The sequence below is a fragment of the Cariama cristata genome, unplaced genomic scaffold, assembly GCF_000690535.1.
Source record: "Cariama cristata isolate BGI_N322 unplaced genomic scaffold, ASM69053v1 scaffold5937, whole genome shotgun sequence".
In the NCBI taxonomy this organism is placed as follows: domain Eukaryota; kingdom Metazoa; phylum Chordata; class Aves; order Cariamiformes; family Cariamidae; genus Cariama; species Cariama cristata.
In genome coordinates this window covers 54,681-66,246 of record NW_009625980.1, presented here as the reverse complement: position 1 = coordinate 66,246, position 11,566 = coordinate 54,681, and the positions used below count along the sequence as shown (strand labels likewise).

The following is an 11,566-nucleotide window of genomic DNA, read 5'->3' as shown; positions in this document are numbered from 1 at the left end:
CTGCTGCAGAAATTCTCATTATCCTGAGCATAGCTCAGGAAGAGAACATAAAGATTATCTAAATTCACTTCTAAGCAGGGCTTGTTCAGTTGCACTTGTTGCTTTATTTAGCTGCTATCTAAAAATCAGAGGTTGATAAAGGCTTCAACAGCAGCAACTGACTTCTTAATGCCTTACCTCCCTAGTAACAAGTTACCAGTGAGCTCGATGTTTGCTATACAGACACAAGTAATGAAGGCTCTGAAATGGGACACTTTTTTTTTTTTCTCCTCTTCTTTTCAGATTTCTGAGTCCCCTGAATATGCTTATTGGCGGTACTGTGGTGGTGCTGGTGTTCATGGGATTTGTGTGGGTATCACACAACAGGGATATACTCCGCAGGCTGAAGAAGCAGTACCCAACCACATTTGTAGTGGTCATCATGCTGTCTAGCTACTTCTTGATCTCATATCTGGGAGATGTTATGGTGTTCATGTTTGGGATCACGCTTCCTCTCCTCTGTAAGTATTTTTCCTCTTCTCTGGGGGGCTAAGGGGCATGTGACTTGAGCTTTCTCAAATAAGTCTGCAGAGTCTAAATTGGCTGTTGCCTTTACTATGTCTATTTAAATGATCCCAAAACAAAATTGGGGGGGAGGGGACACAAAACAGCACAAACTGTCTTTTAATGTTATTATTAAATGGGTACCTGCGGTTACTTAAGTGGTCATTGAGACTTCATCTTCTTCCAGTGATGTCATGGCATTGAAGTGTGTCTTAAGATGAATGCTGCAAGAACTATGCATTCCTTGGGCATTAACAATTAATAAGTGTGTTTCTGTCATGCAGTGATGTTTGTTCATGCTTCTCTGAGGCTCCGGAACATAAAGAACAAGCTGGAGAACAAGATGGAAGGAATAGGCTTGAAGAAGACCCCAATGGGCATCATACTGGATGCTCTAGAACAGCAGGAGGATAGCATCAACAAACTGGCTGACTACATATCTAAAGTGAAGGAGTAAGCAGCTGCAACATGACATTTTTGCCTGTTGCAGGAGTGTAGTTGCTATTTACTATTGTTCAAACTTGCTTTCAGTTTGTGTACAAAACGGGAAATGCACGTGATACAGATTAATAGTTGCGGTATACAGGTATTCCAAGGTCTTCAGGGCTCCTCTAACAACATAAGAGCAGCAACTTTTTTCTATTGTATAGCAAAATGTTCTGGTGTTTACACAAATACATACTAACTTAAACATGTTTGCTTGTCTCCTCTTCTGGGAGGTGGAGGAGGAAGAGATGGAAGCCTATGGAATGCAGTCTCTCAAACTGTCCATTAAATTTGTCTGTTAAAAGTAACACCCCTTTCATCTCAGTTCTACAAGATGGCAGTGTAGCCAGTTTATGCTGGGTAGCACCTTCAGGCTGGCAAGGTTTGAGGTGAGCTGGAATGTATCAAAAGCAGGTATCTCTTGCATCCTCCAAATCCCTCACTTGAGTGGTCTGTATGGAGACCGCGTTGCTAGCTTAACTGGCAAGTGGTAAAACACTGCAGTACTTGTAACAGATGTGGGTTCCTGTCCTCACCTCACATTCCTCCTTTAGCAGCCGGAAAAGAATCTAAATAGATCCAAGCATGAACAATACATGTGGTACTGTGCCTCTGTCAGTTCCAGTAAAACGCACCTTTCGTCTCTCTAAAATCTTGATCTATAGAAACAGCTCCTCTCTACAGGAGAGCCAAGCTTCCTTGCCTGCCAGCTAAACTATGGCCAAGCATGGGAGAAGAAAAAAAAAAATCAGATACATTGGCTGAGCTAGGTTTCTACCCTATCAACGTTTTTAAATACTGCTACTTTAGGACTTACCTTGTTCTGCTTTAGTCTGTATAGGCTGTTTTGTAGATGGAGGTGTATGTGTGTTCTTGAGCGTGGGTCATCTTTTTCTTTCTTCTTAACCAGAATGCAAAGATATAAGTAAAACATGCATCTCACTGACTCTGTACTTCTGGCACTCTTCAAAGGAATAAACTGGATTTCAGGTTTACAAGTAAAAGCAATAAATGTCAAGATACAGTTTTTGAAAACCCATTCCAAATTCATGAAGATATTTGCCTGTAACAACAACTGAAAGTGATGTGGGGGATTCTTTTGTATATATATTTTAACTTAACTGCCAGCTTTGATGGAATTATCTTGATAACAGGAGCTTACCAACAAGAAAGGGGGGGAAAAAAGTTGTCCAGGTGACACTCCATCTCAAATGTTCTTGCATTTCTCTTTTCTAACAAATTAATTGAACAAAAAAAGGAAGGATCCTTAAAGCTGAAGCTTTTATGTAACTTACCATGCTGTTTTCATAGTGAAGTGTGTAGAAATCTGAACATGTCATTCCATTTAAGTGTTAAAGTGATCAGTATTTATTGAAAATGTCTGTATATTCCAGCTGAAGACTCAATGGCCTGTTTCCTCACTTGTAGTGCTTGGTCTTTGTTTTTTGAAAACTGTTTCCACACTTAAAGAACATGGTAGCCTATGACTTCATTATTACTGTAGAATTTTAAAAACAGCACAGTTATGAAGAAAAATAAATTCTAATGGTGATTCCTGAGTGGATTTATTTCAGGTTGGGATAGGTGGTTGGAAGCTTGAGCTTGTCTTTGTTTCTATGGTTGGTGGAACCCCCTGGAGTGGTGGTGGGAGATCTTTTGCCACCCTGCACCTCATGCTGCAAGCCCATGCTTGTGATGAAGCTGCTGGCTTTGAATGCTCTGGATCTGTACTAACTTTGTTGAGGCATGAGGGATCTCTGAGCTGCAGGATTGTTATAACCTTGCTCTTGCATCCTTACAAAGGCTCCTCTGCAGCAGTGGAGTACTTAAGGCATTTGTTCAGGCTGTTTCACTCTCTTATGTAACTCTACTTTACTTAACTGGGATTTTACATTTCTTTTAATTACTTGAGAGGGATTTCTGCTTTTAGGATTACTGGGACCTGTGCCTTGAGCAGTACTAGGAAGCCAGCTCTGTGATCTCTGTATCTGGCTGCCTCCCTCCTCCTGTGATCACTCAAGAGGCTGCTCGGTGGGAGAACATGGATCAGAGGAGGGCTTGGCAGGTCCTGCTGGCTATGCCCTGGTAGTACCTGTCAGCTGCTGCAGTGCTGCTGCTTTGGCTGCTTCTGGGTGTAGCACCTGGCAGCTTGAGTAGGAGACTGTAAAGCACTCTTTTATATTTTCCTTTGTACTTCCCTGTCCCAACTGCTGAAGTCTTAGCTGCACTGGCCTGGCCTTGAGGCCAGCAAGGAGAGCAGCACGCTCTAATAGCTTTCTGGGGGAGCTGCTTTTTGCATTTGTCAGTTGCTGCTGTGCGTCCTGTGAGGGCTTGGTTAGAAATAGCAACTTTTATCCTTTACAAAAAGAGAGGGCTGTATGAATCAGGTGCAATAAAAATATTACTTCCTTTTTTTTTAATGTCTCTGCCATGCAGAAATCACTCTCCCCTCCCCCTTACATGATGCTTAAAAACTACTTGCAATACATTAGGTTTCCCGTCTGTGGCATTACAGCTACAGGCAGAAGCAGAGCTAAGAAGGAGCTTTACAAGTTTAGTAGACGGAGATTTGAAAGAGGCCAGGTGATAGATAGAAAAAGGAGAAGGCTAAATGAAAACTTGAACTAATGATAGTGGAGACTCCCTTGGATTCAAAGAAGTCTTGGACATTGCTGATACTACAGGACTATTATAATCAACGTGGGAAGGGGAACAGGGTGAGACTGGGATTTAGCTGCCAGGGGAAGGTTGCTAAAAGTTACGGGCAGGAGCAAGGAGAAACCCAGCTGAAGGACATCCTGCCAGCACCTGCAAAGCTGTGTCTTTTGAGCAAGTGGATCATCAGCCACATGAAGGCAGGGGAGCTGCATGATAGCAAAGGGAAAGGCTTTGTTCTTTCTCTATGCCTTATAGCTTTAAAAACCAAACAAAAACACCCCAAAGCAACTGATCTCTTGGGCATGTGTTCCACAAGAGTGTGACTTACCTGTAGCTGCTTTACAAAGAAGGCTTGCAGCAAAAAAAAAAATCTAATGTGATTAAAAAAGGAGAGGAGAAAAAGTTTCACAAAAATATTAAGGAAAAACTTAAGTTGTGTATATGCAGGTTTAACCCCATCATATCCAGTCCTGCTAGAGGTGATACATGCTATTCCCGCCCCATATGAGGAAGAATGATGAGGTTTTTAAACCCCTGGAGAAGAAAGGATTAAGGCTCATCCTCCTGCCACAAGAATAGCATGGAGAGAGACCTGAAATGGCACTTCAGTGCGCTCCAAGGTGGCTGCAATTAAGGAATACATCATGGACAGAGGTGAATCGTGGGGAGTGAAGATGACAGCTCTCAAAGCAGAGAATGATGTCCTCTTTTATATGCTGATCAGGTACAATACCAACTAGGCTGTGGTCTGAAATTAGAGGTAGCTTGAAACAATCAAGCCAAGGTGTTCGATGTACCAGAGCAGTTGTTCTGTTCCATGAGCATCTTTTTAGCCATGGAAGTGCTGCACACATCTTACGGAGAGAGCTTTATTTCATTTCTGGTTCCTTAGCCTAAAAAATGTAGCTGTATACATGGGAACTAAATACATTTCTCAGGGACAAGAGAATAATAAAGGAGCATGTGTGTGAAAAGAAAGATAAGATAAAGCACAGCATGTTCCTGCAGAATCTGGCAGCAGAAGGACAACGTGGAAGCAAAATAGTTTGCTGACAAACTGAAAAGACAAGGTTATTGATGCCTCTGAGAAAACACTCCCACAACAAACTGGAGCCTCAAATCCACTTGGCAGACAGATGGCACTGGGATTGTTTGATACCTGATGGAAACACTTAGCACTGACTTTTCCCATGCCAGCCGTTTTCACCGCACTTAGAAAAGTATGTATCGCAAGCTTTGTTCCCAAAGAGTCGTATATACCACCTCGGTTCTGCAGAAAACATCTGCTGAAACAGTTGTAAGCAAAACTTCAACAGTCTTTATTCCAAGTTGTTTCCGTCGGGTCAGTCTGGTCTCTCACTCCAGCTGCTTTGGCAATGGCACCTGAACGAGGACAGTAATTATTAGGAGGAGGAAATTTCTCACTCTTAGTTCCCAAACCCATTTAGTTTAATACAACCCTTCAGAAACTGTAAACAGATCAAAAATACAAGAGCTGAGAGCTCCAAGGAGCTTTGGTTGGGAATTTCTTTTGTCTGCAATTCCTCGCTTGCTGTTTGCAATTCTTAATACCCAGGAAATCAATTTGCAAGCAATCAGTCCCACCACAGAGTGAACAAACAGGCAGCTCGGCTCAAGCAGTAAAACCCGATTTTAGAGATGAAGCTGAGGATATTGAGGCAGATAGGAGTTACCAACACCACACAGGCAGGTGAGAATAAAACCCTAATGCCCCAAATCCAAGCCCTTTGGCCCAATGACAGAGGACAAAAAAAATAATAATTAAAAAACCCAAAAAACATCCAACAAAAATCAACCCCCAAACCCCAACACGTGTCCATTGCTTCACCTTTCCACGGGCTGTGATAGCAATTGTTATCTGGCCTGTTTAGGATGGACCGTGAATTGATCCCTCTGCCCCAAACCCCACAGCCCTCATTTATAAACGTGCTCCCAAGGATTTGAGGGGGGAATGGCTGGGTTCACTATTGCTCCCTGGCACCCGGCAGCACCCACATTTCTTAACCATTGCTGTGCAAGATGAGGGCTGTGCCTGGCAGAGCACTGGCACCATCATCATCATCCTCCATCTTCCTGAGAGGAGGGGAGGCAGCAGATCCCGTGGCAATGACAGACCAAACTGCTGTCACAAGCCCCGTCTTGGCATGTACAGATTAACCGTGACCTTTGCGAGAGCAGGTCTTGTCATCTTAGACATGGCACCAAAATGCAAAACATAGACTGAGATCTAGAAAGGCCAGAAATGCCAAGGAAGCTGCCCTGGCTGCAGCCAAGTCGGACTGGCCAGCAAAAACCACAACCCGAAAGCGTGGTTTGGGGGCAGAACATTCATATTAAACCTGGACCAAGGTCACTGCAGGACCTGCCCCTGCCGAAATTTCAGGACAAACTACTCTCTCTGGAATTACCAAAGGAATAATTATTTCTGAGTAGGTATAAATGAAAGCAAAATGTGGCCCACTATATTAAAATGTCAGTATTAAACAAAATATGAATTATGAAATACTACTTGACCATTTTTAAGTGCAAAGGATTATCTGTCCTCTTCCTCTAACCTAAGCAACACAAACAGATGCATCGACATGGCTAGCTACAAATAAATCCGTCAGCTTTTCGTACTTCTTGAAAAACAGTACAATGCAAGGAAACACAACATTTCAGGAAAGCAAAAGGTTAAATCTGGTGGCCAACATTTTGAGAAGTGGCCCATGAATTTGGTACCCAAGTAAGAGCATCACCAAAAGGCAGTTATCACAGTTCGGGACTTGGATTCTCAAAGCCATGAGTGAGTCGAGCTCACGTTTGCACTTGAGTTGTGACCGCTGAGCGCTTTCAGTGGGAAAGATTTACTTGAAAAGAAATATTAAAAAAATCCTGTGGTATCACTACTTTCTTCCTATAACCTTGCTCCATCTTCACTGCTAACGGATCTAATTTCTTTTTTCCTATTAGCACTAGAATTTTGCAGTTCATTTAAATAGGGACAAAAAAAAAATGGAGCAGCGGAGGGTCACTAAAATAATACACTCCTCGTTACCAGGTCAGGCAGGAGCAAGTCTGCAGGCTGCGCGGCTAGGCTAGATTTCAGTGTGGGTGCATCTTTGTGCCCCAGGTGAATTTGGCCCTCATCCTCCCTGCTTTTTATCAGTTTATTGACAATTTTTTAAACCTGATGATAGTTTAAAAAAAACCCAAACATACACAATTTGTACCTTTCACCACCAAACAGTATTTTAGAGGACAAGCTATTCTGTCTGAAATGTTTTTAGGCAACTGTAAAAACACGTTACATGCTCAGTCAGCCAAGAAAAAGCATCTTTTACTCATCCTGTTGTTACAATTCAAAGTGTAAGGCTCAGACACATGGAAAGTTATTGTAGCAAAGGTTTTTGCAGTATCACTGTTACAGAAAGCAAATCTATAGAAAGAAAATAACTCTTAAAAAAAATATATTAAATTCTCCCTCACACCAAAGCTTTTCATTTCACTTAAACCAGACCAACCAAAGGCAGTCCCAGACCACGACTGTGGAAACCCAGCTCCTGCCTCTGTGCAGTTTCTTAAGTGACCTTGGGTAAGTTATGTTGCTGCAGGTGTTTTGGTTTACCCTTTATCGAATGGTGTTTTCTCGTATAAAGTGAGAGCTAAAGGTAAACACGGCTACTGAAAAGAGAAACATGGTTTTTATGGGGGACTGAGGACAGAGTAACGTGAAAAAATAATACCTGTTGCTCTCCTGAAACAAACATAATAGTGTCTGCCTATCATAACTAACACGCTATTACTCGTATGCTAACACTGAGTTTCGGTGGTTTTGTTTACCTCCCGAGTGATTTTCCTTTCTTTTACCTGTACGGACAGGGATGTGCAAGGCTGCAGCCTCAGTGCTTGCTGTCATTTCTCTGTGCAAGCCAGACCTTAGTGCTGCTGAAGGAAACAACCACCTGCATCCCAGAAACAGCAGCCTGATGCAAAACGCTGACGACACGCGTTTCATACAACAGCCCCGGAGCGCGCTGGGTGAATGCGATTCCCTCCCCTCACGGCCATCGCTAAGCACTTACCGGTTTAAGATAAGCGACGTTACTCTGACGAATGTCGTTTAGTAGCTGATCTCTCGGGGTTATTTCAACGAGGGGAGGTGGCCTTCTCCTGGGAACTGGTTTAAGCGTTTTGATGACGTCTCTAAGGTTGGTTTTCTCGACGGGTTCCACGTACTCCGGCACAGCGGGTTTGCGCTGAATCTTCTTCAGCTTGACCACTTTGAAGCTGACGGGCTTCTCTCGGCAAGGCTGCTCGGGGGCCGGCTGCCTCGCACTCTCCTGCCTTTTGTTCAGAGACACAGCCGTGGGGAGGGGTGGTTTCGGGGCTTGCGGGGGTTCGTGCATCCTCGGCTGGGGCAGTGGTCCCCCCAGCATTTCCCACATCCCGGGAGGCAACCCAAGTCCATTTTCCAGCATCGCTATCAACTCTCTCTGCTGTTTCATTTGCTGCTGCCTTTGCTCCTCTTGCCTCTTTTGCCTCTGCTTGTCCAGGTTTCTGCTGAGCAGGTTGGTCACCACCATCCTGGGCCCCGGCAGTTCGAAGTGATACCCCATTTTAAGGAGGATGTCATTGGCTTTCAGCAGTCTGGCGATCTCCATTTCTGCCTGGTGGCCCAGCATGCTCCGCTGGTTGTGAAAGCGGAGCTCCGTCAGCGTCTCATTGTACTGCAGGCATCTCATGATAGCAACGATCCCTTTGCCAGAGATGAAATTGGAATCGATGTTCAGCGTGGTGATGCTCCTGTTCTCCCGCAGCATGTTGGCCAGCGCGAACGCCACGTTGTCATCGGCTCCCACGTTGGCCAAGCTGAACGTTTTTACGTTCTTATTCTTTTTCATGGCATTGACAAAGTCTATCAGCATTTCTTTGGGGATGTTTTCTATGTTGTTCAGGTTGAGCTCTTTCATGTCTGGGTTGTTTTTTCGGACTTTCTCCAAACTCTCTTCCAAATTGGTTTGATTTCCTGAAGGCCTGGCAGTTAGCTTAATGAAGCTGGTATCCAGTGCTAACTTCTGGGGGATGTTTAATTTTGATATTTTCTTTTCATTTGGCTTTTCTGTGATTTCTCCTGATTCTGTACCTGGTTTCTTACTTATCTGATCACTGTGACGATTCTCATTAGTGTAAGTCTCCTTTGTTTCCAATTCAGTCCCATCTTCTTCTTCATCCTCTTCCTCCTCCTCTTCATCATCTTCATCTTCCTCATCCTCCTCCTCCCCTCTCTCCTTATCGCTTCCATCTTTCTCTGTCTCCCCAAACTGTGTTCCCGAGTTGGACAAGTGCTCGTTTTTGTAATGTCTCTCTTTGCCCTCCGCTCCCGGCACCCTCCCTCCGGCCGCCTCGCCACTGCCGCCGACCTTTCCTTCCGTCTCCTCCGCAGCGCTTCTCTGAGGAAGACAAAACCTCACAGCTGAAATAACTGAACATGGCTTTGTTACATTAACTTTCTGCTCAAATAAACACATAGCAGTTGGATTTAGATACCTCTATGCCCAAATGTTATAGAATAATCCTTAAAAGTATCATTGCCTTTAAGTCAGGGCTGTGCTGGCATGCTTGGGAATACAGGAACGATTGCTCTTAAAGTGGCTGCAAACCAGTTTCTCATCTTTGCCTATAAAACTAAATCCTGACAATTAAATCCTGTACATATTTAATGCTATGGTAAGGTGGTCCTTCAACCCTTCTAGGGGCGAAGAGTCTCTGATCCAAAGTCTCTTTCTGGATTTTGCGTAATTTTTATTGTTTCCTTCACAAGAGAAAAAGTTTATTTTGTATGCCACAAACCATTGGAAATCAGTGTTAACCACTCAGCCCAAGGAGGAGTGAAGAGGGCACATGGTAACAACAGTGGAGTCAACAACGGACAACAAGGATGCCTGCTCTTGGACCTGCCCGAGCTAAGGAAGCACCTCACTGAAAATAAAGCAAAATATTAGCTCAGTTTTCTTTTGAGTCCAGAGATAGAAAACCAGACTCTGCAACCAGCTGTTGCGAGGCAGTGGGGCTTCTAGCATCAAAATAAAACTAGTTGCAAACTTCCACCATCTCCAGAGACCCTCCTAGCTGAGATTTTTGTTCAAGCATCTTTTTGCAAGTGGATCCTTCATCACTGAGAACTGCTAATAAAGCACTAATAAAGATCAAGATCTTTTAGGAAAAAATTTGCACTAGTTCAGGTGGGGAAGTGTCATGGCTTGTGCTTCGTCGAAAGTTAGACAAAACGGTCACAGTCACCTCTGCCGCAGGGCTGTCATTCCTATTTGTTGTGGTGGTGGATGGGTTTAGTATGGGATTGCTCGACCAGTTGTGAATGCAGCAGGCAGCTCTACACATAAATTCCAGATTTAACCTCAGAAGTGTTAAAAAAAAAATTGTTTCTTTGAGCGTAAGGGTGTTGCAGGAGGAAAAAAACCACAGATTTCCCCCCCTCATCTCCAGAGGCAGCCCATGAAACCTGCCCTGAGAAGTCCGTGACGTACTGTGCTGCTGTGTATTAGCAAAACCACTAGTGTTTAAAAAAAAAAAAAACTCAGTTACCTCAAATTCACTCAGGTTCAGGTATGGATGTAATTCATCCGGCCAACTTCCCATTCTATTAATCTATTCTTAAGTGTGGCCCCTATCCTGAAAAATGTCTAAGTATGACCTTAACTTTATTTCAAAGTCATAGAGATCGTAGAATAAATTTAAGTACTGTATCGAAAAGAGTTGGAGTAGTTCATAGAGTTTGCATGCTTGGTCATTAGTCAATGTTTCACATTGTTAAAATACAGTGTTTGGGCTTTTTGTCCAGTATGACATTGAATTCTGTCAATTAATTAGTATAATACATATGATTAATGTAGTCTTCTATGGAAAAACAATTTGGTGGTGTTCCATGCGCAAAGTCAAACAAATTTGAGTTACATCCTCCAGACTGATTTTATGATAATTTCTCAGCAATTTGCTTTACTGAAACAGAATTTAGATTTTTCTTAGATTAAAAAGGTTAAGTAAATATTTAGGAAAAGCAATTACAAAATTACTAACCCTGACATCAGTCCAAGATGAATCCTGACATTGCTGAAGCTTTTAGGATGAATTTAAATTTGTTTGTACCGTACCTTACGTAAGGGACGGAAACAGAAGCAGGTTAAGGTATTAAAGCTATAAAACAGATCCCACAGCAGATGCATAATAAATATTTGTGATTTTTTGCTTGTTACCTCAGAGGGCAAGAGAGTGACGGGAACTCGCTCATCCTCAAGCATGCGTCTGGATGCCTTCTGCCAGTACAGGTAGTCAACCAGGGACCTGTGGTCAAAGCTCCCCGTGGGGGGTTTCTCCGTCTGATCCCTCTGTATCATCCCCGTTGGGACTTCGGGGTCTGGGGCCATGACTTCCATCTCACACTGCAGCTCCTTGAGCTCCTCGGGGGACAGGTTTGCCAGGATTTCATCTTCATCGATGTCCTCGGGACACACTTCTTCGTCAGAGTTTTGGCTGAGTTCAGACATGTTCGTTCTTCTCTCCTTTCTCTATTACTTTTTAAACCTAAGCAGAAAGACAAATTTTAAAGGATTTTTTTCTTTTTTTCCCCTCACTAGCAGTAGTTCTTCCAGTTAAATCGACAACTTCATGTTTTGGTCATGAGCTGTGGCAGCTCTCGGTCTCAGTGCAGGAGACAGACCGTGCAGCTAAGTCTATATTAAGCTGCACTTGGCTGGATAAAGAGAATTTATGGTGATGCTGCCATGCTCCATTTTCAGCAACCTGTCAGCTGTGCAAACCCTTCTGACATTTCAGTGCAGCTGATGTGTCCCCCATTGAG

At 43.4% G+C, this 11,566-nt stretch overlaps 2 protein-coding genes across 2 annotated transcripts; one reads left to right on the top strand and one right to left on the bottom strand.

Moving 5' to 3' along the window:
- Positions 1–282: 282 nt before the first annotated feature.
- On the top strand, positions 283–1,562 carry ARL6IP5 (ADP-ribosylation factor-like 6 interacting protein 5; the record flags this gene model as incomplete). The annotated part of the gene is made up of 2 exons (XM_009703822.1): positions 283–500; positions 828–1,562. Coding segments are annotated over 2 exons (391 nt in total), but the record flags the coding sequence as incomplete, so codon positions are not given.
- A 3,481-nt stretch (positions 1,563–5,043) lies between these two features.
- On the bottom strand, positions 5,044–11,252 carry LMOD3 (leiomodin 3 (fetal)). The gene is made up of 3 exons (XM_009703820.1): positions 10,962–11,252; positions 7,773–9,140; positions 5,044–5,070 (listed from the first exon to the last, which is right to left on the bottom strand). Exons 1-3 carry the CDS (start codon positions 11,250–11,252, stop codon positions 5,044–5,046), a joined length of 1,686 nt encoding a protein of 561 aa, XP_009702122.1.
- Between the last annotated feature and the right edge of the window lie 314 nt (positions 11,253–11,566).